This window comes from Lasioglossum baleicum, chromosome 19 (genome assembly GCF_051020765.1).
Source record: "Lasioglossum baleicum chromosome 19, iyLasBale1, whole genome shotgun sequence".
NCBI lineage: Eukaryota > Metazoa > Arthropoda > Insecta > Hymenoptera > Halictidae > Lasioglossum > Lasioglossum baleicum.
Genome location: NC_134947.1, coordinates 9016507 through 9039702, shown reverse-complemented (window position 1 = coordinate 9039702; position 23196 = coordinate 9016507). Strand labels below are relative to the sequence as shown.

General features: G+C 39.3%; 1 protein-coding gene across 1 annotated transcript; it reads right to left on the bottom strand.

Annotated features, from left to right (window-relative positions):
- Window positions 1–20416: 20416 nt before the first annotated feature.
- Jra (Jun-related antigen) lies at window positions 20417–22510 on the bottom strand. Its single transcript, XM_076443303.1, has one exon. It carries the CDS (start codon window positions 21800–21802, stop codon window positions 20993–20995), a length of 810 nt encoding a protein of 269 aa, XP_076299418.1. The 5' UTR covers window positions 21803–22510; the 3' UTR covers window positions 20417–20992.
- Window positions 22511–23196: the final 686 nt, after the last annotated feature.

The following is a 23196-nucleotide window of genomic DNA, read 5'->3' as shown; positions in this document are numbered from 1 at the left end:
AGCGCTGGTATATGTATAGGAGGCAATTATGTAAATTTGTAACCCCAAGGGGATCAAATAAAGTTATTATATTGATTTATTTTTTATTCAATAATGTTATAGCTGACACCAACACGAATCCAACGACCTATTTAATGTGGTCTTTATTGTATATTGAAATAATGGTGAAATAGGCGTGAACAGCTAGAACGTCGATTTGACCCACTGTGCGGCTCCCCAATTTCGCATTGGGTTCGTCCGTGTTCCTTAACTAACAAATTAATATCATATTCCTAGGGTAACAACCCTTCGCCGGTCACTCGTGCTGCTCGCGGCCCTGGCTCGTAACACTTATATTTATTAATGTAGTATAAGTTAGTATGAACTATTCTACATACATAGATGTCGCCCAAGAATAATAGTGAAAAATCGCAAACCCATATTTTCGACTCAAAATCTAGTATAAGATTCTAGTTAACTAGAATGGAACTAGAATCATACTAGATTTTGGGTCGAAAATATGGGTTTGCGATTTTTCGCTTAATGTCCTTATACGAGCAAATTTTCGGCTGGGTGAGGGCTCATTCGAAAGGGGAAGGTTCACCGCAGGGGGCTCTGGTCATCCCATCAGTCAAAAAAGACTTTTAGAGACAAAAAAATACATTGAAATCTGCGGGATTTTTTCTCGATTTTTTCCCCTACTTTGGACACTCATATTATTACATATAAACATAAACAACATTAACCTCAAGACCAGAGCCCCCTGCCGTGATCCTTCCCCTTCCGAATGAGCCAGCGGGTTTACGAGCAAGGCACAAAGGTACTTAGAAGATACAAGTTGTGTCGTGGAGACTTAACCTAACCTAACCTACCCTAGGTTGAACGATAGAGTTCTTTCTATCAATTGACTAAAACTGTTCGCCCCTTTCGAATGAGCGCTCACCCTGCTCAAAAAATTGTAATTGTTTCGGAAGTTCGCATAATGCGTAAGGACAGACATACACAACATACAACTTCTCCAAAAATTTGTTAATGACTAACAATTTAAGCATCCAGCCTGCATAAAACTGAAGTGGGAATGTAGCCAAGGCTTCATTTTACATTCTACAATCTTAAAAAAGTTCACCAATGAAGTCTTTAAAAGTTAGTAAATTAATTATGAAAATGTTGCTTGTCAAACTATTCGAGGTTATTCGCGAAATTTCGTCACTTCCGTAACGCTAGAAAATTGTAGCCCCTCAGCAAAAAAGTTCCACTTCGAAAATCACGAACAAGCAATGAAGCGCGAGCACAACAATCGCTGCTCGTATCAAAACACATGTAAAACTTCCTCGAAAGCTGCTAAACTAGACTGCGGATCTTTATGCAAGATAAAAACTTTCCATCTGAATCGTAAGAAACCCGAGACAATCAATCTACAGACATTTTGCAGACATGTTTGCCGACACAGAAAGACAAAAAATGGCGTGAATCTGGACTAACACAACCCGCGAAATAACAAAATACCCGTTATTGTTTGAACACACCTCGCGCGTAAATGATGTTACACGAGTTATGTCGCGGCGAATCTCGCGGACGTAATGACCCAGTTGCGTGCCGTGTATCTTTCGATGGAGGCGGCGCGGAAAGCAACATGAAATTCTATGTAGAACGATGATCGTTACCGATCAGCGAATCAACGAAAGAGGTGCACGCGTGTAGAGCCGATCGGAAACCTGGGGCGATCTTCTGCGGCAACTACGAATTCGTCTTGAATCAAGGTGACTCAAGCGAAAAACACGAACGCAAGATAGATTGCCATGAATTATTCATGAGCCACGGACAGTTACACGATCATTTTTCATATTCCAAGTATTTACTTATGCGCGGCGTACTTCGCGTTTGAAAGATGTATGAAGATGAATCGTTTGATCAGGGTCTAAGCCGGCTGACAAAGAAACCTTTGCAGTGGTTATTATTAATACGAGACTATATTAACGATTATGTTTCCCCTCTCTCCCTCTCTCTCTCTTTGGCTGCTAGTTTCTCATCGCTCAAGACTCATTAAGGCACCTTAGGGTTTTTCAGGCTCATCCAAAACGAAATGTTCGCTCACGGCGAACACTCAGGGTCGCGGCGATCGCTCTTCCTACATTCTCTCTTGCGATATCCAGACTCGAACGGCTTTGTTTCGCGCGCTCAACGTCCTCGACGTGTAAAAATAACTCGATAGTTTAATGTAAACGTTGCGATACAGGCTGCGCGCACGAGAGAATCCGCGCCGCGCCGCGGCTCCTGGCCGGCCAGAGGCACGATCCTGCGCTCGTAAAACGATAATTGGGGACGCGGTGAATTTGACTTTCGCACGAACGAAAATTGCCACAGAAATAAACGCCCGCGCGCGGATCTAATTGCGCCCGGCTTTTCCCGAGGCCGGCATTAAGCGGCCGTTATTTATCGAGCAATGTGAACCCGCGTTTATGCCAGTGAAACCAGCACGGCTACCGCTCCTACGATTTCCACGGAACGCGTTAGCGCGGCCCACGCTGCCGGTGCTGCTGGTACGTTTCTTCAAAAACCTGGCCAAAATTCTATTTTCGAAGCAGGGGACGACGCACAGTGGGCGAGGAACCGATCTTTTTGGACAAAAATCTGCCGACAACTCAGCTTCTCATCGATTCAATTGGAATTTTTTTCAAATGTTCGTGAAGGACCAGTGCCGTAACGAAGGCGTGGCGAAAGAGGCGCAACTGGGTTTGGGGCGCAAAACAAAGAATACCGATCCGGTTAAGGGTCACTTGGACGCTTTTCAAATCTTGTTAACTCTCATAACAAAACACGTATCCAAATCTAGACATAGAATTAAGGATTTTCATAACAATGCCTGTAACAACAGCTCCCTGCAAACGTTTGTTTAGCAAATTAAAAATTGTAAAATCGTACCTTCGTTCTTCTATTGGACAAGAGCGATGAACAAACATGTCTATAATATCAATTGAAAAAGATTTTGTCAAAACATTAAATTATGACGATATAATAGATGTGTTTGAAAATGAAAAAACGAGAAAAATTACTTGATAAAATATGCTGAACTGTTTTATGTTTTTATTATATTATTTTAACATATACCTATGTTTTGTATTTCTTTTATTTTGTCGTCATTGAATATGAATAAAAATTTGTTCTTATTTAGGTTATAGATTATTTATTCATATTCACATACAAATACCTTGACGAAGGGTCATCATTCCATGCCAAATCGATCACTTTTTGCAGGCACCATCGTCGATTTTGTTCTAAATGAAATATATTGTAGTCTATGTGTGAAATTAGGGGGGGTTTAAGTCATCATTTTGTCGGTTTCGAATTTTTTTAGAAATGGCAAGCCTTCAAAGGTTTCAATTTTTGTCCATTTCGGCGAAAACGTACCTCATTCACGAATTTTTATCTCGGGAACAATTTGTCCGGTTGAGCTACATTCTTTTTTGTTTTATTCGAAAAGAACTGGGCTATTACAAAATAATTTTTTCAACCCAGACAATGAACTTTATAATGTCGAAAAATTTAAACAAATTCTTTTTTTACGTTTTTTTCGATGGTGGGGCTCAGTGATTTAAATTTTGAAAAAAATATGGTAATATTCTTTGAAGTTTCCCATTTAAAATGAGCCCTTGAAAAAGATGGTATCGTGATAATTGGCGTCACAATGTGCTGGTAAAGTACGCCGTGTACCTCCGTTTTAGGTAGAGGCGAGTCGAGCGCACCGCTATCACAATATATGTATTTCATTTAGAACAAAATCGACGATGGTGCCTGCAAAAAGTGATCGATTTGGCAAGGAATGACCCCAAATACATTATACAGGTAACTCATTTTGATGAGGTTAATAGTATTTAATATATTGCATTTAATAAAACTTAACTTGTTACATTAAAATTTTATATTTTTTTGTCATTATTGGGTTACGGGGAGGCGCAAGTTAGACACTTGCCACAGGCGCTTCATACTCTCGTTACGGCACTGTGAACAGAGTTGTGCTAATTCAATTACATTGTAATTCAATTACGTAATTGAATTACATTGTATTTCAATTAATAGTAATTCAATTACGTCGTAAATGAATTACTATATAATTCAAATACAACGTAATTCAATTACTAAGTATTTTAATCAGATTTGTAATTGAAATACAATATAATTGAAACACAATGTAATATTGAAATACAATATAATTGAAATGCAATTTATAATTGAATTATAGTATAATTGAAATACAATATACTTGAAATATATACAATATAATTGAAATACAATGCAATTGAAATACAATATAATCGAAATATAATATAATAAAAATACAGCTCTCCAAATTATAGCCCAGAACTTGGAAGAACTTTCGATATATTTTTATATTTTTCTTTCATATACAGAGTAACCGCGGGTTTACTGTCGAACAGCCGTGTTCTGCACGGACAGTATTCCCGCAGTGACATCACTTTTTCCACAATGTAACACCAATATTTAATCTTCTTTAATTTTCATTATTATTTTATGGAACTTTCGCCAACATATTCGTGGCATTTTTCTAATGCAAAATGGTACCAAACACGATATAATTTCAACTGTATTTAGTGGTGTAATCGACGATGAAAGTTTCGAACGCAACGAAGAAAAGCGTATTGGAAAGAAAGAAACGCGGTTGTCGAGTCAATGTGTGGTGTTCACACCGATATACCCGAGCCGAGAACAATTATTTCATCTCGAAATATTCACAATTATTTCGAGAACAGTATTTCATGGGCTGTGTTTCCGTTTACGTCCATTCTCAGAATTTGATGAAATTTTGAAAATAGGTTCCATTGCAATTACAAATTACATTCTAATTTAATTGACTGAAGATCTGAATTATAAAAATTACAACATAATTTTGAATTACAATTTCATTCAATTACAATATATTTTATAATTGTGCTCCATTGCAATTACGAATTACATTGTAATTTAATTGACTGAAGATCTGAATTATAAATTACAACATAATTTTGAATTACAATTTAATTCAATTACAATGTATTTTATAATTGTGCTCCATTGCAATTACGAATTACATTGTAATTTAATTGACTGAAGATCTGAATTATAAATTACAACATAATTTTGAATTACAATTTAATTCAATTACAATGTATTTTATAATTGTGCTCCATTGCAATTACGAATTACATTGTAATTTAATTGAATGAAGATCTGAATTATAAATTGCAATATAATTGAATTACAATGTAATTACAATGTCATTCAATTACAATGTATTTTATAATTGTACTCCATTGCAATTACGAATTACATTGTAATTTAATTGACTGAAGGTCTGAATTATAAATTACAACATAATTGAATTACTTTGTAATTATAATTCTGGAGTAATTCAATTGTAATTCTGCACAACTCTGACTGTGAAGGACTATACTTTGATGACGTGCTGCGCGAAAATCGTTAACTGTCACGAGAAATCAAGAATCCTTATCTACAAAACCCAATAACTCCGATACTTCATCCGCCTATATCATTTTGTATTTACAGGGAGCTGGTGCATCAAATACTGGGAACGTGGCCCGAACTTTCTTTAGAAAAGCTGAATCAGTTGCTGCTGCAGTGACTGGATTAAACGCGGTTATTATCATAAGATTGCATAACATTCTTCAGGTAATTACATGTGACAAGAAAGCTGACTTCGTGAAATTGAAAGTTCGTGAAGTTGAAATTAAAATTTATCCATGGTATTAACTACCTTCATCAGTTCATAAGGTACTGCAACATGGAAGTGAAGTACTTGCTACATTTGCAGTGGCGGACCAAGGCAAGTGGGGGCCCTAAGCGGTCAAAATTTCGGCCCCCCCCCCCAACAAAAAGTTTCGAGAAAACTCTTATTAAGTTATGAGCAAAAAAGAAAAGTAATCAGAAATTCCATACCATAAGACATTAAATAAATTTATTAAAAAACATACATACATTTTACACATTTTTTATTTTATATGAATTTCCATCTTGCTTTGTTTCTTGCAAATTCATGCAAGAATTTACATCCCCTTTTTCAACTTTTTCAAATTCTTCTCTGAAATTATTTATAAAATTTTTTATAATGACTTCAATAGGGTAGATCCTTTCAATCGTTCGCACTCCGCTGATTGCAGTGATTTATTAGTAGCATTTATTCTTTGTAAAATAGTATTCCACAAATCACTACCATTAGAACGGTTTTATATTTGTCCATTTTTGTCAGGAGTGAAGTCGCCTCCACTATGGTGACTTTTTTTTCTTCTTTTGAATTACAAATATCAGTTAAAGCCTCTTTTATATGGATGAAACCAAGTTTTATAGCTAATACAGCATCTGCTCTTGCTGACAATATGTATTTATTATTTATATTAGATTTTTTCGATTATTTTATGGAGGGTTTTTTGAACCTTTTCGGTCATTTCCAAAATCTTTAAGTTCAGATATTTTAAGAGCTCGGGGCCCCCCGCGACCGCTTAGTCCGCGTACCGTTAGATCCGCCTCTGTACATTTGAACTGCCAATTGGTTTGTATTCAGAAGAACCGCAAGAGACAAATAATAAAGTCTTCAGGAAATCACGAGCTGAAAACTCCCGAATCTGTTGCCGCAAAAAGACAAATATAGATATTATACGGCATATGTTATTATCATGCGATCCACTTATAAGCTCTCTAAGAATAAAAGATGGCAAGCACAAGGAAGTTCTTTCTGAAGAAGCGAAAACGCTGCTGTTGGATCAATAAATTAATGGTGAGTCTCGTAAGTGCCGAATGTAATTCTATTCAATTGGTAATTCTCAAGGCCAGATTTACAGTTTAAAATGTTGCGGTTTAGGGTTTAGGGTTAAGAAGTGTCGGCAACTCGGCTGGGACATGCAAAATGGTATGGGCGGATGAAGTATCGGAGTTGTTGGGTTTTGTAGATAAGGATTCCTGATTTATTGTGACAGTTGACGATTTTCGCGCAGCATGTCGTCAAAGTATAGTCCTTCACGAACATTTGAAAAAATAATTCCAATTGAATCGATGAAAAACTGAGTTGTCGGCAGATTTGTGTCCTAAAAAATCGGTTTCTCGCTCACTGTGCGACGCCGCACAGTGGGTAAATTTGACCTAATTCGATTCAAAATCAAAGAACTTTTGATAGAAATGAGGTAGAGCGATGAATTTTTTTAAAAATTAAAGCTAAAACTTTGCAGAACATGCGGGAAAAATAGGGAGATTACAGTACGAACGGTTTTTTACCTTGAGAAGATTCGTTAAACTTGCACAATTTCAAGAAAATTGTGGTTTTTCCAATACCACGGGCGGAAAAATTTTTTTTTCAACATGCTGTACTTCATTTCCCGTAGATTTTTTCACGCTGATTTCAAATCTGGTCTCAAAATTTGTCTACGACCTCTGGTTTTTCAAGAAATCGATTTTTGTGACAAGAAATCATTTAACGAAAACATGATTTCATTAATTTCTTATCACAAAAATCGATTTCTTGAAAAAACCAGAGGTCGTAGATAAATTTTGAGACCAGATTTGAAATCAGCGTGAAAAAATCTACGGAAGTGATATGTAGAATGTTAAAAAAAAAAATGTTCCTCCCGTGGTAACGAAGAAACCACATTTTCTTGAAATTGTGCAAGTTTAACGAATTTTCTCAAGGTAAAAAACCGTTCGTACCGCAATCTCCCTATTTTTCCCATGTTCTGCAAAGTTTCAGCTTTAATTTAAAAAAAAATTAATCGCTCTACCTCATTTCTATCGAAAGTTCTTTGATTTTGAATCGAGTTAGGTCAACTTTACTCACTGTGCGCCGGGGTAGAATGTCGCAGGTGGCGGAAGTAATACCGTGTAGAATCCAAAATCTATTACAGCTATTTTCGCAAGTGTTTTATATGTTATACGAGACTGCTGCTCGAACATTGTGGTTTCAGTCGTGTGGATATGTGCAAATTAACACTAAACCTACACACTGGGACAAAAAGATCGTCTATTTTTCCTCGTTTGGTACATTAAACTGAAGGAAATGAATATTTGAATATGTCAACATATATTCTGACATTGTTGTACGTACAATGTACTGAATATCATCCACAATATTTAATGACATCTTTAAGACGTCTTTGTGCTATCCGGGGGGGGGGTCCACTTACCCTCCTGTACACGATTAAAACTAGAATAATTAATTATTTTATTGAACAAAAATTTATTTACGTTGGAATTGTATAAAGTTCCATGTAACCAGTTATGTACAGTGGCTCACGAAAGTATTCGAACGCCCTTTAAAACAGAATAACTTTTTTATAATTGTAACAAACGACCTGATTTTTTTATAATAAATTAGAAGCACTGGTTTATGAAATGATATGCAAAAAATATTTTCCAAAAAATTATAATTTACAAAGTTACATGCAAAAATAAAAAAATCATTTTTTAAACTTTTTTATTAGGACCCTTAAAGAAAATTTAAAATATATGTTTTGTAGATCTATGTTAGTTATACACATGCTGAAAATTTCGTCAAAATCGATTAACACACACACGAGCTACAAACTATTAAAAATGTTGAAAATCGTAGTTTTACACGATTTTTGATCAGTTTCTGCTTAAAATCCACAAAATCGTACATCGTTCGATGCGTGTCGTTTTTTCCTGCGTCAACCGATTTCGATGAAATTTTCAGCATGTGTATAACTAACATAGATCTACAAAACATGTATTTTAAATTTTCATTAAGGGCCCTAATAAAAAAGTTAAAAATATGCCTTTTTTATTTTTGCATGTAACTTTTTAAATTATAATTTTTTGGAAAATATTTTTTGCATATCATTTCATAAACCAGTGCTTCTAATTGATTATAAAAAATCAGGTCGTTTGTTACGATTATAAAAAAGTTATAGTGTTTTAAAGGGCGTTCGAATACTTTCGTGAGCCACTGTACACTGTACATAGAAAGTGATGTGCGAGTAACTGAAGATTAAGATTCATAACTAGACTGCGGATCTTTATGCAAAATAAAAAATGTTTGCATTGATTGCAAGACACAGGAGCCAAATAACAATTACATTCTTCTTTTAATTAACTTATTAAGGTGAAACTAATACACTGGCGGCCCTAAATCATTTTAATACCTCCACTGTTTTAAATTGTACCTACCCATTTTTGTCATAAATGCATAAAGATCCGCAGTCTATTCATAACCCACGAAAATAATAATTGAATTGAAAATTTGAATTCCATGACGTACGAATAGGGTAAATACATACATACTTAGAAATATCGAAGAAGCGATGTCCACGATTTCCGAAACTCGCTTCTTGGCTATGCACAATAGACGAAAAATTGTTACACAGTTTTGAAAAGAAAGCAGAACAGTTGCGCGATCGCAAGAAATTGCGCGAACTTGTTGGACGGCCGAATAGTTTCGTAAATCTCCTCGGAAAACACGTACCAACGAATTAGGAAATATGTATTCTGTTGAACGCGACGCGACGCGACTCGCGCTTGTTTCTCGGTTGAATTGGAAGATTTAGAGCCGTTCTAGAACAATCGTGTTCTGGGAAAGGGTGGTCTAAACGAGCCCTCGAATCGACTTTAAACGACTTGTAAAAGTTTACGATCGCCGGTCGCGTCGATCTCAATTCGTACCGAGAACTTTCCCAATTGAGCCAATTAGTCAATTGTGATAATTAACGCGGTACACGATGAGATACGAGTCCCGGGGCTGGAATTCTGGTTCGTCCCAGAATATTTTTCGAGGCGCGGTCACCGATTCTTCCTGCTGCGAATTTACTAAAAAAGGGTACATAGCTGTATAAAAATATTGGAGTAACTAGCTTTCAATTATATAATGTATAGGCGGTTGCCTATCATCCCCAGTAATTGTTCTATCCGGAGTACCACAAGGCTCCCACCTGGGGCCTCTACTATTTATAATATTCATAAATGATTTAACTACCATTTTTCAATACTGCAATTTTCTCTTATTTGCAGATGATCTAAAAATCTTTATCATCATCTCGTCCATGGATGATTCTTCCAGACTACAGACAGACCTTGACCGTTTCTGCGACTGGTGTCACAGGAACGGTATGGATCTTAACATTAAAAAGTGCCATATTATGCGGTCCTCCCGTCGTTCTGTACCTCTTATATATCCTTACCGTCTTAATGACTGTATTCTTTCCTCAATAACAGAAGTTAACGACTTAGGAATTCACTTCTCCTCTACCCTAGACTTTTCCAACCATTTTTATCACATTGTCAACTCCGCTTCAAGAATGCTCGGTTTCATACTTCGTTTTTCCACAGATTTTCATTCAATCCATACACTTAGGTTGCTATATGTATATTACCCTTGTCCGTCCCCAGTTGAAATATGCTTCAACTATATGGTCTCCGAAAAGCGTTAAATATGAAATCATGCTAGAGAGAGAGTGCAGCATAAATTCCTCAGGTTTTGTGCATATAAGACAAACAACCCAATGTCATTCTTTGATCATAATTACTCAATAATATTAAACACAGTCAACCTTGAAACATTATCCGATCGTAGAACAGTTTCAATTTAATTAATAACAATATAGATTGTCCCGCACTCCTTAGGCAAATCAATTTCTACGTACCTGAACGTGTTTTGAGAACGAGAGCAGGATTTCAAACAATGAAATCCAAATCCTCATATGGAATAAGAAATCCATTAAATCGCATTATTGCTTGCCCTAACATATTTTATAACAATATCGATTTTTTTTTAATGGCACGTTACAGGCATTCAAAACAAAATTGCGCAATACTATATGTTAATCGTACCTGTATTTGTTTAGTTTCGCACGGTCCATTTGTATGTAAATTTTAGTTAAGACTTAGGTTAAGATTTTATGTCAAGATTTTTGTCATATCTTCTTTTTGTTATATCAGTTATACTGTCAAAACTGTACACATTTGTATAAAAGGACCTCGGTCCGTATATAATAATAATAATAATAATAATAATAATAATAATAATAATAACTTATAACCCAATAGCGTAATATCATTGACTTAATGTATTCGATACTATGAGTACACTCCGATTACAGACGTAATAAGTGCTTATTCCTTGCATTTCAATTCAACAACGTAAATAACGCTAAACTTACCAAGCTCTAATAATTATAAAAATAACAAGATTCAATGTATTTGAACTTTTTGTGGTTAAATGTATGCGGCTGGATATATTTATTTAATAATTCACCACGAAAGCATCTTTATAATTTCAATAATTGCGAAACGAAAAATCTGAAACTGGAAATTTTACCGGTGATGGTAGGTTTAGTCCCAGATAGCACAAAGACGTCTGTAAGGCGTATGTTTGACGTCTAAAAGACGTTCAAGAGACGTTCGTAGGACATTCGGGAGGTCTTTAAGACGTCCCTAAGAAGTCTTAAAGTTCTGTAAATGTTAATTAAATTAAAGGAAGGGAAGAATATAGAATAAAAAACAATGTCGACAAAACGAGTTTAAAGTTATACCAATAAATAAGCTTTATCAGAAGAACGTATGTGGAATTGACATAAAAATTAAAATTACAATTACATACAATTAAAATCACAATAAAAATTGAAATTGAAATTGATATAGAAATTGAAATTGAAATAGATATTGACATTACAATTGAAATTGTAATTGAAATAGAAATTGACATAGAAATTGAAATAGAAATTGATAGAAATTTATGTGGAAACTGAAATTGATATAGTGAAATTGTAATTGAAATAGAAATTAATATAGAAACTGAAATTGAAATAGAAATTGATATTGAAATTGAAATTGTAATTGAAATAGAAATTGATATAAAAATATAAATTGAAAATGATTGTATAGAAATTGATATAGAAACTGAAATTGATATAGAAATTAAAATAGAAATTGATATATAGAAATTGAAATTGAAATTGTAATTGAACTAGAAATTGATATAAAAACTAAAATTGATATAGAAATTGAAATTGTAATTGAAATAGAAATTGATATAAACATTTAAATTGAAAATGATGTATAGAAATTGAAATATAGAAATTGATATAAAAGTTAAAATTGATATTGAAATAGATATTGATATAGAAATTTAAATTAAAATTGATATACAAATTGAAATAGAAATTGATATAGAAACTGAAATTGAAATAGAAATTGAAATTGAACCCTGAGGCGGCGAAATGACATCAAAGTTTACGAATTTTTTTCTCCGAAAGTATGAATGTGACAATCATTTTATTACGATACATGGTTAGGGCATACATTGAAGGATATATAGTATAAATTTCATATAAAAATATTAAAAAATGGCGGAGTTATCCCTTGTCCTGCAACACTCCTCCGTCAGGACGCGCGCAGACGGTGTAAGTGATTCTGCAGTCCACGATTATCAGAATAAAAAAAAGTAATGTTTCTTGATAAAAGAAGAATTAACAACAAAGAACAAGAACAAAGCATTGTTCCTTGATAAATTGCCTATCGCGTAGCGAAGTGGTTTCGAGAAAAAATCATTTTTGTAGAAATGCGAGGAAAGCAAAAATGAACGCATTCAATTTTTATCAAAAAAATCAAACTTTAAACGATTGTTATAAACAATCGGGATATCGTATCAAAAGAAATTCTACGCTACACGATAGAGAATGTTATTAAAATTATGTGTATCAAATTTGAAGAAAATCGGACGTATAGTTTCTGAGATTTTGCTTACACCAGTTGTAAAAGAGAAGGAAAAAGTGCGACTTGGAAACGGCACCTACCTGCTCGAAAACGGCGACGCCGCACGAACTTCTAAGCACTGTAACTTCGCTATTTCTGGGTCCTGTTGCATCTACCGTGGCTTAAATTATTCCCTGAACTCTAAATTAACCTTTAACTACCTGCGCTGGTGTAAAAAGTACACCAATACAATAATATATCGACTATTTAGAGCACGAGAGAAAACTAGCGGGAGGGAAACGGGGCAAGAGGAACGCAAGGGCAATCTTCTTTCCCCGTTCCCTGCCCGCTAGTTTTCTCTCGTGCTCCGCACAGTATGTACTCAGTCACAGAGTGGTGTACTAAATATGTACACCGCGCGGATAGTTACGTGAAAATTCAGGGCGCGGGTAGTTAATACATTACCGACCGGTGATTATTGCATAATTTTGAAAAATCTATGGTTCATGGCTAAATACTTCTTAATGGAACCTTCAACAGTTACAGCAATTTTCATTGTGAACTAACAAGTCACTCTCGATAACGTTATGTAATATACTTTTATCTAAAATTGTAATGTAAAAGAAAATTTCTCTGTTTTCTTTCGGTATAGCACAGTTATTGAAAATCCCACTAATAGGCTGTCGGCAGGGCCGGACATCTGGGGGGTGCGGCGGATGCTATGCACCAGGGCCCCGCGATTGAGAAGGCCCCAACATGATCAAGAAATAAACTAATGTAATTTTTCTGAAGTAATTAATGTATTAGCGAGAACAAAATTACGCATTAAATAAACATGCATTAGTAATATATGATCGTGTTTGTAATTTTTTTACTTTACAAAACATTTAGGGCCCCAAATGGTTTCTTGCACCCAGGCCCCTTTACAGAGAAGGCCGGCCCTGGCTATCGGTAGGCAAAGTGTTAAAGGTTGAAGGAAAATTAAAAAAAAAAATCGGTTTTTTCCAATCTCAGGGTGACATAACCCTCTAAAACGATTTCGCAATTTCGGGGACTGGGGATAGGATTGAATTCGAAGAAAGTATGCACTGCGTTACGTTCAATATAATGAAATTTTATTTTTCATCGTATTTCATTCAAAAATAAAATTATTCGTAAAAAAAGATTTCTCCGCTCTGGTCGGTAGACAATATACATATATATATAATATATATATGTGTAAATATATATACATATATATCCATATATATATTTATATATATATATAATATTACATTATAATAGTAATATTTATCATCTCATGTATAGGGTTATAGATAACTCTATATATGCGGTGCTCATCCACGTGTCGTCATCACCGTACCACTACATATATATAAATATATATATATATATAAATTTATCGAAATATATATATATGCATATATATATATGTACATATACATACTCTAATGGGGTTTTCGCTTACTGACTAAATCACATTGTGGTTTTCATTTACTTTCATACGTTTTTGTGCCGCCGCTTTTCTCGCTCGCTCCCTAACTGGCATATTTAATCTCGCCCTCGATCACTTTTTCAAGTTTATATTATTCTCGCATATCTTATCCGCTACAAACGATCCGTGGTTTAAAATAACACCCCGGCGAATATATCGTCCGCGATTTCCCGTTTCTCGCGTAGCCGGCAACGGGAAACAACGAAAATATATGTATAGAGAGAGTGCGCTAACGCGAACGAGAGGCCCCGCGGGACTACTCGCCGCGGCGCGATGCGGTTCTATTACATGGTAAAAAAGGCACGCCGTATGTGATGGCTGTTTCGCGAGGCACAGGCGCCTCGGTTCCCTAAATTTCTCGGTCAACTTTCTCCTGGTTCCATTACGGGAACGTGTTCGCCGTAAAATCGACGGATAGGAGCCTCCCACTGTACAAACAACGCCGCCAGAGTTTCCACAAAATGTATGAGGGTTCCACGCGCGGAGCCTTCTTCCGACGCGCGTTCATCAAACGCCGAAGACACCTTTCGTCGAGGTCGGTGTGTGTGTGTGGGTGTGTGTGTGATCGTCGCGATACATTGTTAACCGGGTGACCTTGTTTGCGGGCCGGAAACTCCGATATCCAGGCACTTTTCGAACAATTTTCACAGAACGTGGACATCGTCGGACGAATAAATAAGAAGACGAGTCGAGTCGAGATCTGAAAGATGCCCGACAAGCTCACCTCGGCGATATGTTATCGAGCCCAACTTTTCTCTCACGCGATGGCGGCGATTTCAGCCTCGGTAACGTAAGCTTCTCGATAAAATGGGGTGCCTCGAGCACCCCGCAATTAATGTATAACAAGTATATTTGTGTATATTTTGTAACTCGTAGGACACGTGGAGTCTTTTCGCCCGGTACAGATTGTTCCGGCGCCTGCGCGAGAGAAGTTGGGCTCGATAACATCACCGGCTCATCTCCCCGGTTAACAGGTTTCCGAAAAACAAAAAGCGAAGCAGGAGAAAACGAGGAGCACGCTTATCTTAAGGGAAATAAATTACACGGTTACAATTGTCGAATCGTGTGCCGAAAGTCGCGCGTGAACAGGGGCTGGGGGGGAAGAAAACGAAGTTGAGAATCTCTGACAACGCGAGAGAGAGAGAGGTAAGTCCGCTCTCTCTCTTCTTTTTCCGACGGTCTCGAATCACGTATCCGAAAAATAGAAATTTCTTAACCTCCCGTACAAAATTGCAATCTCCCGGGTGGCGAGACTCGTGCGCTCGCCCGTTGTACTACGATTAAATCTAACTGCGATAGAACAAGGGATCGCGACAGTTGTATAGCAAAATATGTATTCTTATGTATCCGTTCGTGGAACGAGCAATCCTGACGAGCGTTTCTTCGGTCCGCGCGCGCGCCTCTCGAAAGACTATGCGCTACGCGTTATCGGTTGTGCAGACTGAATTCCGAATATCCTCGAGAAGCTTTTTCAAACGGTGTTGCGTAACGAGTTACGCCGCGTTGCAGCGGATAGGCAAACACGCTCGATCACCCAACTATTCGTCGAAATCGCGCGACTCATTGTACTAAATAGATGAAGAAGAAGACGGGAGGAGAGAACGAAGAAACGCATCGCACGATTGCTTGATTATTGCTCGTTATACTCTATGTCGCGCGGAAAGTTTATTGCTGATCGCCGTAAAGATTCTCATGGTCTTCGCGCGCGTCCGTTCTACACAGGCCGACGACGACGTGTGTTACGCGGCGCAACGAGGGAAAACTCTGTTGTTCCTTACAGCGATTCCTTGCGCGATGGCACAACGGTAACGCTGCTGCGCGATTCTGTTACCACGCGCGGTTGTCGGACACGAAATAATCAAACCTCGAACAGCGTTCCGCAACGCGTCCTTTTTCTTTTTCAACACTAAACCTGCCGTCATCGGTCAGAATGACCGGTTCCAGGTTTTTTATTTTACAATTAGAAAAGTAATAAAACTGATTTCATAAGAGAACGATTGTATAGATATCTTTAGTAGTGCACGTGTTACACTAGGAGCCGTACAAGGACTAAATAAAATCAATCTTGTCATTTTTATAAGGGAACATGTAAATACCAGTTACTTTTAAAAGGCTCGGTAGGTTTAGTGTTGAAACACTGGAACCACAGATTTGTTCTGCAATTAATCGCCCGAGGAGCGTTTTGAAATTATTGGAATCGTTCTACAGCTAAAGTAGTGATCTTGCTCCCTTCGCCTGTTCCCAGCAAGGACACAAATCCCCAGATAGCACAAAGACGTCTTACAAACGTCTGCAGTTGGACATTCAGACGTCTCAAAGATATCCCGAATGTCCTACGAACATCTTCCCAACGCCTTCTAAACGGCTTGTGTTAGAAAACGTAGATAGATACGTCTTAAAAACATTAGCTTGACGTCGAAAAGACGTTCAGGAGACGTTTGTAGGACACTCGGGAGGTCTTTAAGACGTCTCTAAGAAGTCTTAAAGGTCCATAAATGTTAATTAGATTAAAAGAAGGGACGAGTAGAAATAGATTTTGACAAAAATGAGTTGAAAGTTGAACCTAGCTTTATCAGAAGAACGCATGTGGAATTGACATGAAAAAGTGTAACAAAAACAATTGCAATTAAAATCACAATAAATATAATAAAAATTACGATTACAATTAAAATCACAATAAAAATTGAAATTGAAATACACATTGAAATAGAAATTGAAATTGATATTGTAATTGAAATTGATATAGAAATTGAAATTGAAATAGAAACAGAAATTGATATTGAAATTGAAATAGAAATGGAAATTCAAATTGGAATTCTAATTGGAATTGAAATAGAAATTGATATACAAGAAATTTAAATTGAAATTGGTATAGAAATTGATGTTGATATAGAAATTGAAATAGAAATTGATATACAAGTTAAAATTGTAATTGAAATAGAAATTGATGTAGAAATTGAAATTGATATAGAAATTGGAATTGAAATTGAAGCAAAAACACTAACTCAAACAAATAATACCAATGTTCATACTGCTAAATAGATTATGGGTGTATAAAAACCTCACTGTTTATGGTCTTGAAGACGTCTTTTAAAATCTAATAGACTTCTTCTTAAAGACGTCTTAACGTCGTGTGCTATCTGGGTCGTATACCGTCCTACACAGGAAAACTATTTTCTTATGACTGTGGAAAGTACAAAGTATGCCGAACGTGGAAAAGGGCAGCATGTAAACACGGACCCAGTGGAAGAGTTAGCCGAAGGGACAATGATCGTGGAGATCCTCAGGCGATCTAGCTCCCTGACTTGACTCTAATTATTGTAACGAAGCGGAGTTTCGAAGGATTCTCTGAAAAGACTGTTCGTGGTAACAGAACCGATGCCTGGTGCACTTGTGTGTATGTATACGTGTGTACGCGACGCGTACATTTCATGCAAACCCGCGCGTAAGTTACGGGGGCATACTTGGACAAGACTAGATGCACATATGACAAAACGAAGATGTTTCGCGACACCCGGAGATGTCGGAGAGCCTAGGGGGGGGGACGCGACTCGTTACACACCAGTCTCCAGCTTAAAATCTAACAAGGAAAGATTCGGGGCTACCCCATGCCAAAGGTCATGGGTTCGGACGCGAACCGCCTCCGTTCGTCGAACGCTCGAAACGGCTTTACCTAAAAACATTTTTACAAGAACAGCTCGCCCCGGCGGGCGTATCGCGTCCGAACCCGACGGGATGGTCTCCGACGGTGATCTCAACGCCGACATCTGCGCTCCTAACGTCTAATCTATTTGTACAGCCTTAAAAAACAATGGTAGTTCTGTTCGAACCTGTTAAACGGGCAACTTTGTCGGTGTTCGATCGCAGGCGCGATCAACCCTTCGAACAGACGGCGGATTTTATGCATTTATCAGAAAAATAATTACTTTCAACCTGTCGAACCTACCAGGAGAGAAAATAAATTTTTACTTTGCGTAAAGATCCGCCGTCTATCTGCAAACGACAAAAAAGGAAAGTTGAGCGCGTATACTGGTCGCGCCGCGACCCAAATGAATTACTAGATAATAAATGGACAGCGGATATTTACGACAAAAATGGGCGGTGTAATTTAAAACGAGAGAAACATTGGAAGAATTTAAAAATACTATTATATTATTTTCGACCTATCGAACACACACATATCAAGAAAGAAAATGAATTCTATTTCCCTCCAGTTTGTTGGAATTTAGAGAGAAACTTTTCATTTTGCATAAAGATCCGCTGTCTAGTAGTAAACGAATTTAACAATGCGAACAGTGTCGGTGACTGTTCGCGTTTCGAGTGCAAACGGTTAAAGAAACGAATGAAAGCGGCGCGGACAAAGTGTAATCGATACTAGCTCAAGTATTTCGATGCGATTCGATTTAAGTCTGTTCGCGTAAACGTATAGAAACACGAGAGAGATAAGTCCTCCCCGGTTAACAGGTTAAAAAGCGGTGTTAAACGATCGCGATCGAGAAATCGTTCGGCCGAAAAGTATCGAGGAGTCCCGCAAAACACAAGCTCGCGTTGTCGTTCGAGCGTGGGTAAACAATAAGAGCCTCGAGAGTTAACAAAGAGTTCTAACGGACGTGTGTATGTGTTTCAAATAAAAATCTTTTACAGCACCGTTGTGGTTATCTAACAATTACAGCGTTACTCGTCCATGAATCCGTACGTTCGCCCGTCCTACCCTCCGACGAAAAACGGTTCCTTAGTCTATTAAAATTGTTACTCTGCGCGTGAATACGTATACAGCGTTATGTACATACATCGTACGAGTCTTCGGAAAAACGAAGCTGTTCAAGAACAACGTTTATCGTACAAGAGACACGGCGCGGCAAACGTTGCGACGCCGCCCGTCGCCAGAGTATAAAAAAGATTTCCAATCGTTTCCGATCGCGGATTGCCACGAAATCCCGGACCAACCGAGGATCGTCACCGATCGCTCGAAATTGTAAAACTCCTAAGATAGGGGGGGGGGGGGACGAGAGAATACAATGAAGAAATCGAATCGGAAGATTCCGACGAGTAGAGTTCATCTTACTCGCTCTAAGTAAGCGCGTATGCGCCCGCGCGCGCGTGTGTCTGTGTGTCCCGTTAGCAAAACAACGATGCGAGAGCGATCACGCAACAATATCCGCGGGGAATCGATTACAAAGAACGCGAAGGTATTATTCTCGAGCGGAGGGAAACCAGAGAACAGAGGAGAAAAAGAAAGACAACGAATCCGACCGTCGCCGAGTCGAATCGAACGAAACTGCGAGAATTTCTAATCGGTAATTGTGCGTAAGAGGTTTTCCTCACCCCGATTCTGATCAAATTTAAAAACTCAACATGCCGAACAACTTGTGCCTTAGTTTTCCGAGATATTCGCGAAACACTGCAGCTATTACTACATTGCGTAAAATCACGACGATCCTTAAACGATCTATACACCGTGTGAACTTTTTAAAACAAATAATGATGAACGTTCGGTTTCTCAACGCTGAACCTACCACTGCCAATGACTGATCTTACATTTTTAATTTTATGAGTACTTCTTTGTCCAAGCACATATTACACAATCAAAATTGCACGAAATCTAAATATCTATTTAGAGCTCTATCTAGAACCGTGTCATTTTTATCGGCTGCAACATTTTAATTGCTCTCTGTGCTCGGCAGTTTTAGTGCCAAATATACACTTCTTTACTCTTTTCAATAGGGTAGGTTTAGATTACGGTTTAGATCAGGGTTCAAAGCCTCGCACGTCTTCCTGGGCATCTCTTGCGTAAAATACACAGTTTTTATTGCTTTTAAATAACACAACGATTCCAAAAATAACCGGAAACTCGCCCAGAACTAATCCAAAACCTTCATTCTACTAACTAGCTTCTGCGACTAACCAATTCCATTCTAGATCTAACCGAATCATTCAATTTTATTCGTTTCAAAATGTTCTCGCGTCAAGATTCAATGTAGTAATACTTAGCTACGGTGTTTCGCGACTACATATGTACATATCTCGAAAACCAAGACCGAGCGACGGATACATATCTAAGGAAAAGCAGTTCAAAATCTTGATCCTCTCTGACAATACAAGAAAAATATCATTGTAATCTGCGAGGTGTAACCTTTTACGCCTAATTACCTTCGAATCTCCCGCCAATACTCGCGGTTCTCCAAAATGGCCGCCACCGCGCGCACCGCGAGGTCCCTCTCTCTTCACCGTCGGGTCCCACCCACTCTCTCTCTCTTTTTTTCCAACTGCTCTCTCCCCCTCTATCTATCTATCTATCTCCGTCGCCTTCTCGTCACCCACTCCTCCTCCGTTCTCCCGTGTTCTGGTCTCGCGCACACAGTTCTTCCACTTATCGCGTCGCCGCCCCTCAGGCGTGTACGCAATACAATTTTCACGCGTGTACGCAATACAATTTTCACGCGCGTACGCGGAGCCGAAGCTACAAACGACGCGGACGACAATTAATCCTCGTCGTGGTATCCCGTATTCCTTCTAGGCACACCAAGGCACTCCCGGTTCCTCTCACGTCGTCGCACATCACCGTGTCTCCTCTTCGTCTAGCAGGGGAGGGAGGGAGGGAGGGAACGAAGCAAAACGATGAGAAGATAACGACGAATCCGGGTAGGTCCGGATCGTGGTAGGCGACGGCCACCGGCGCGGCGCAGCGGCGGTCCTCGTGGAAAAAACAGGTCATTGGTAAATCACCAGATCCGACGGGAGTCACACAGCCAGCCCCCACCAAACGAAGAAACGTACACACGTCAGAATGTCTGGTCCCCGGGTGTCCGAGGCTCAGAACTGGCCGGGGACGGCCATGATCTGGCAGCCGGACTGCACGTGCGCCAACACCTGCTCCTTCAGCCGGCACACGTGGTCCTTCAACCTGTGAACCACGGCGCTGAGCTCGCTGTTCTCGCCCTTGAGCAGTTTCACCTTGTCCTCCAGCCTCGAGATGCGTTCGAGTTTGCGCCTGCGACACTTGGACGCGGCCACGCGGTTCCTTTGACGTTTCCTCTCGAGCTTGATCCTCTCCTGGTTCTCCATATCGATCGGCGACATCGGCGGTGAACTCGACACGCTCGGCACCGTCTGCGGCTCGTCCTTGATCTGCATCAGACCCTGGCTCACGGACGATTCGGTACTCTGCACGCTGCTCGGTGGTTCCAGCGTGTGATACGTCGCTCCGCCGTACATGCTGCCAGGTTCCTGCGAGCTATCCGAATGGTGCAGCTCGTTCAAGGCCACCTCGAAACCGCGTGCATACTGTTCCTGCTCCTCGGTCACCACCTTCGGGAACAGGATCTGCGAGGGCGTCGGTAAATTCGCCACCAAGTCCTGCTGAGCCAGTATCATTTTCTCGAGCTCTGGCGAGCCCAGCTTTAGCATGTTCAGGTCCGGCGAGCTGAGGATCGGCATGTTGTTCAACGCTGGTGGCACCGGTCCCAGTCGCGGCTTCTTCGCGTGCGGACCCTGTCGTTGGCACAGGTTCAGGTCCAGCGTGAGATTACGCTTCAACTGGCCCATGTTGTTCTCGCGATTCACGGCTCCGTACACGCTCGCGTTCTCGTAGAACGTCTGCTCCATTGTTAAACTCCGCACCATCGATGCAGTAGAACTGAATAGGTGCCTGCTGCCAATCAAAAGTGGTCAGTCAACGCGCTGGCCTCGCGGGATGGAGAATGACAACACACTGCTGCCCCTGTGTGTTCGATGTCTCTTTCTCTTCTCTTTGAGCCACACGCGTACTTACTCGGGAGAATTGCACGACGACGATCGGTTACCCTCAATAATCGATCGGTCTGTTCTCGAGCTCCGTTTCTTCTTCTTTTTTTTCACCGAGCACTCCACACGTCGTTACATAACCAGTTCGGAAATTCACCGACGGAGATCAGTCTTTTTTCATTCGTCCGTTTTCCACGAAACCCACCGAACTGGAAACTACGTGCTCCACACGTTATATACACCACCACCTCCGAGCGATTTCGCCCGTGCACGGTTTATCGCCGCGAATTAAGTACTCGCCCGAAACTCTTCCGCGACGCAAAACCGTTTTTTCGTCCGCCTACTACGCGAACGGCACGCAGGCCTTGGTCGCGCGACGGAATCGCAAAGCAGTTTCGGCCAAGCGACGATGACACGAGGACCGAGCTGGGTCAACTGTCAACACAACAATGACTCACGAGACGCAATCCGACGAACGTGAGGTTCTGCGCGTGTGCACCTCTTTAGAACAGTCCGTGATCGTACGTCCGACGCGAATGTCACTCGCGGCTGCACCGTACGAGGTCTCGACAACTTGTGAACACCCAACTAAACGTACTGCCTTATATCCCGTGACTCACGTCTCCTAAAAATAGCACGGTCGTCACCGAGAACCCCTCTCATTGGCCGACGATGGCGTCACGAACGCTCCGCCATTGGCCCAACAATCCGACAGTACTAGGAAATGGCTGGCGCATGCGCGGCCCACCGCACCAATTCTCGTGGAGGGAGAGTTTAAACGCCGGTACCGCGCGTTAACGCTCCGAACAACTTTTACTCGCCTGAATATGCTTGTTAAGGGACGGCTACCTATGTATGTATCGTACTGGCCTCATAACACACGTATCTCATCAATTTCTTTCCCATCGATGATTACGAACTGCCATATGATCGTAATAATAACAACTAGGGTAAAGGCAACAGTTATCGGATATTTAGCGACGACTCGGAAGTTTTTTTTATTAATCTGAAGGCATATTTGCGATGAATAATTCGAAACAAATTCAACTTTCAATCGTTTCGTTTAAATCTAAATTCAAATTCAACTCACAGCGTCCAAATTTAAATCGAAATTCAACTGTCAATCATTATATTTAAATTTACATTCAAGTTCAACTCTCAGCATCCAAATTTAAATCAAAATTCAACTTTCAATCATTATATTTAAATCTAAATTAATAATTCAACTCTCAGCATCCCAATTTAAATCGAAATTCAACTTTCAATCATTATAT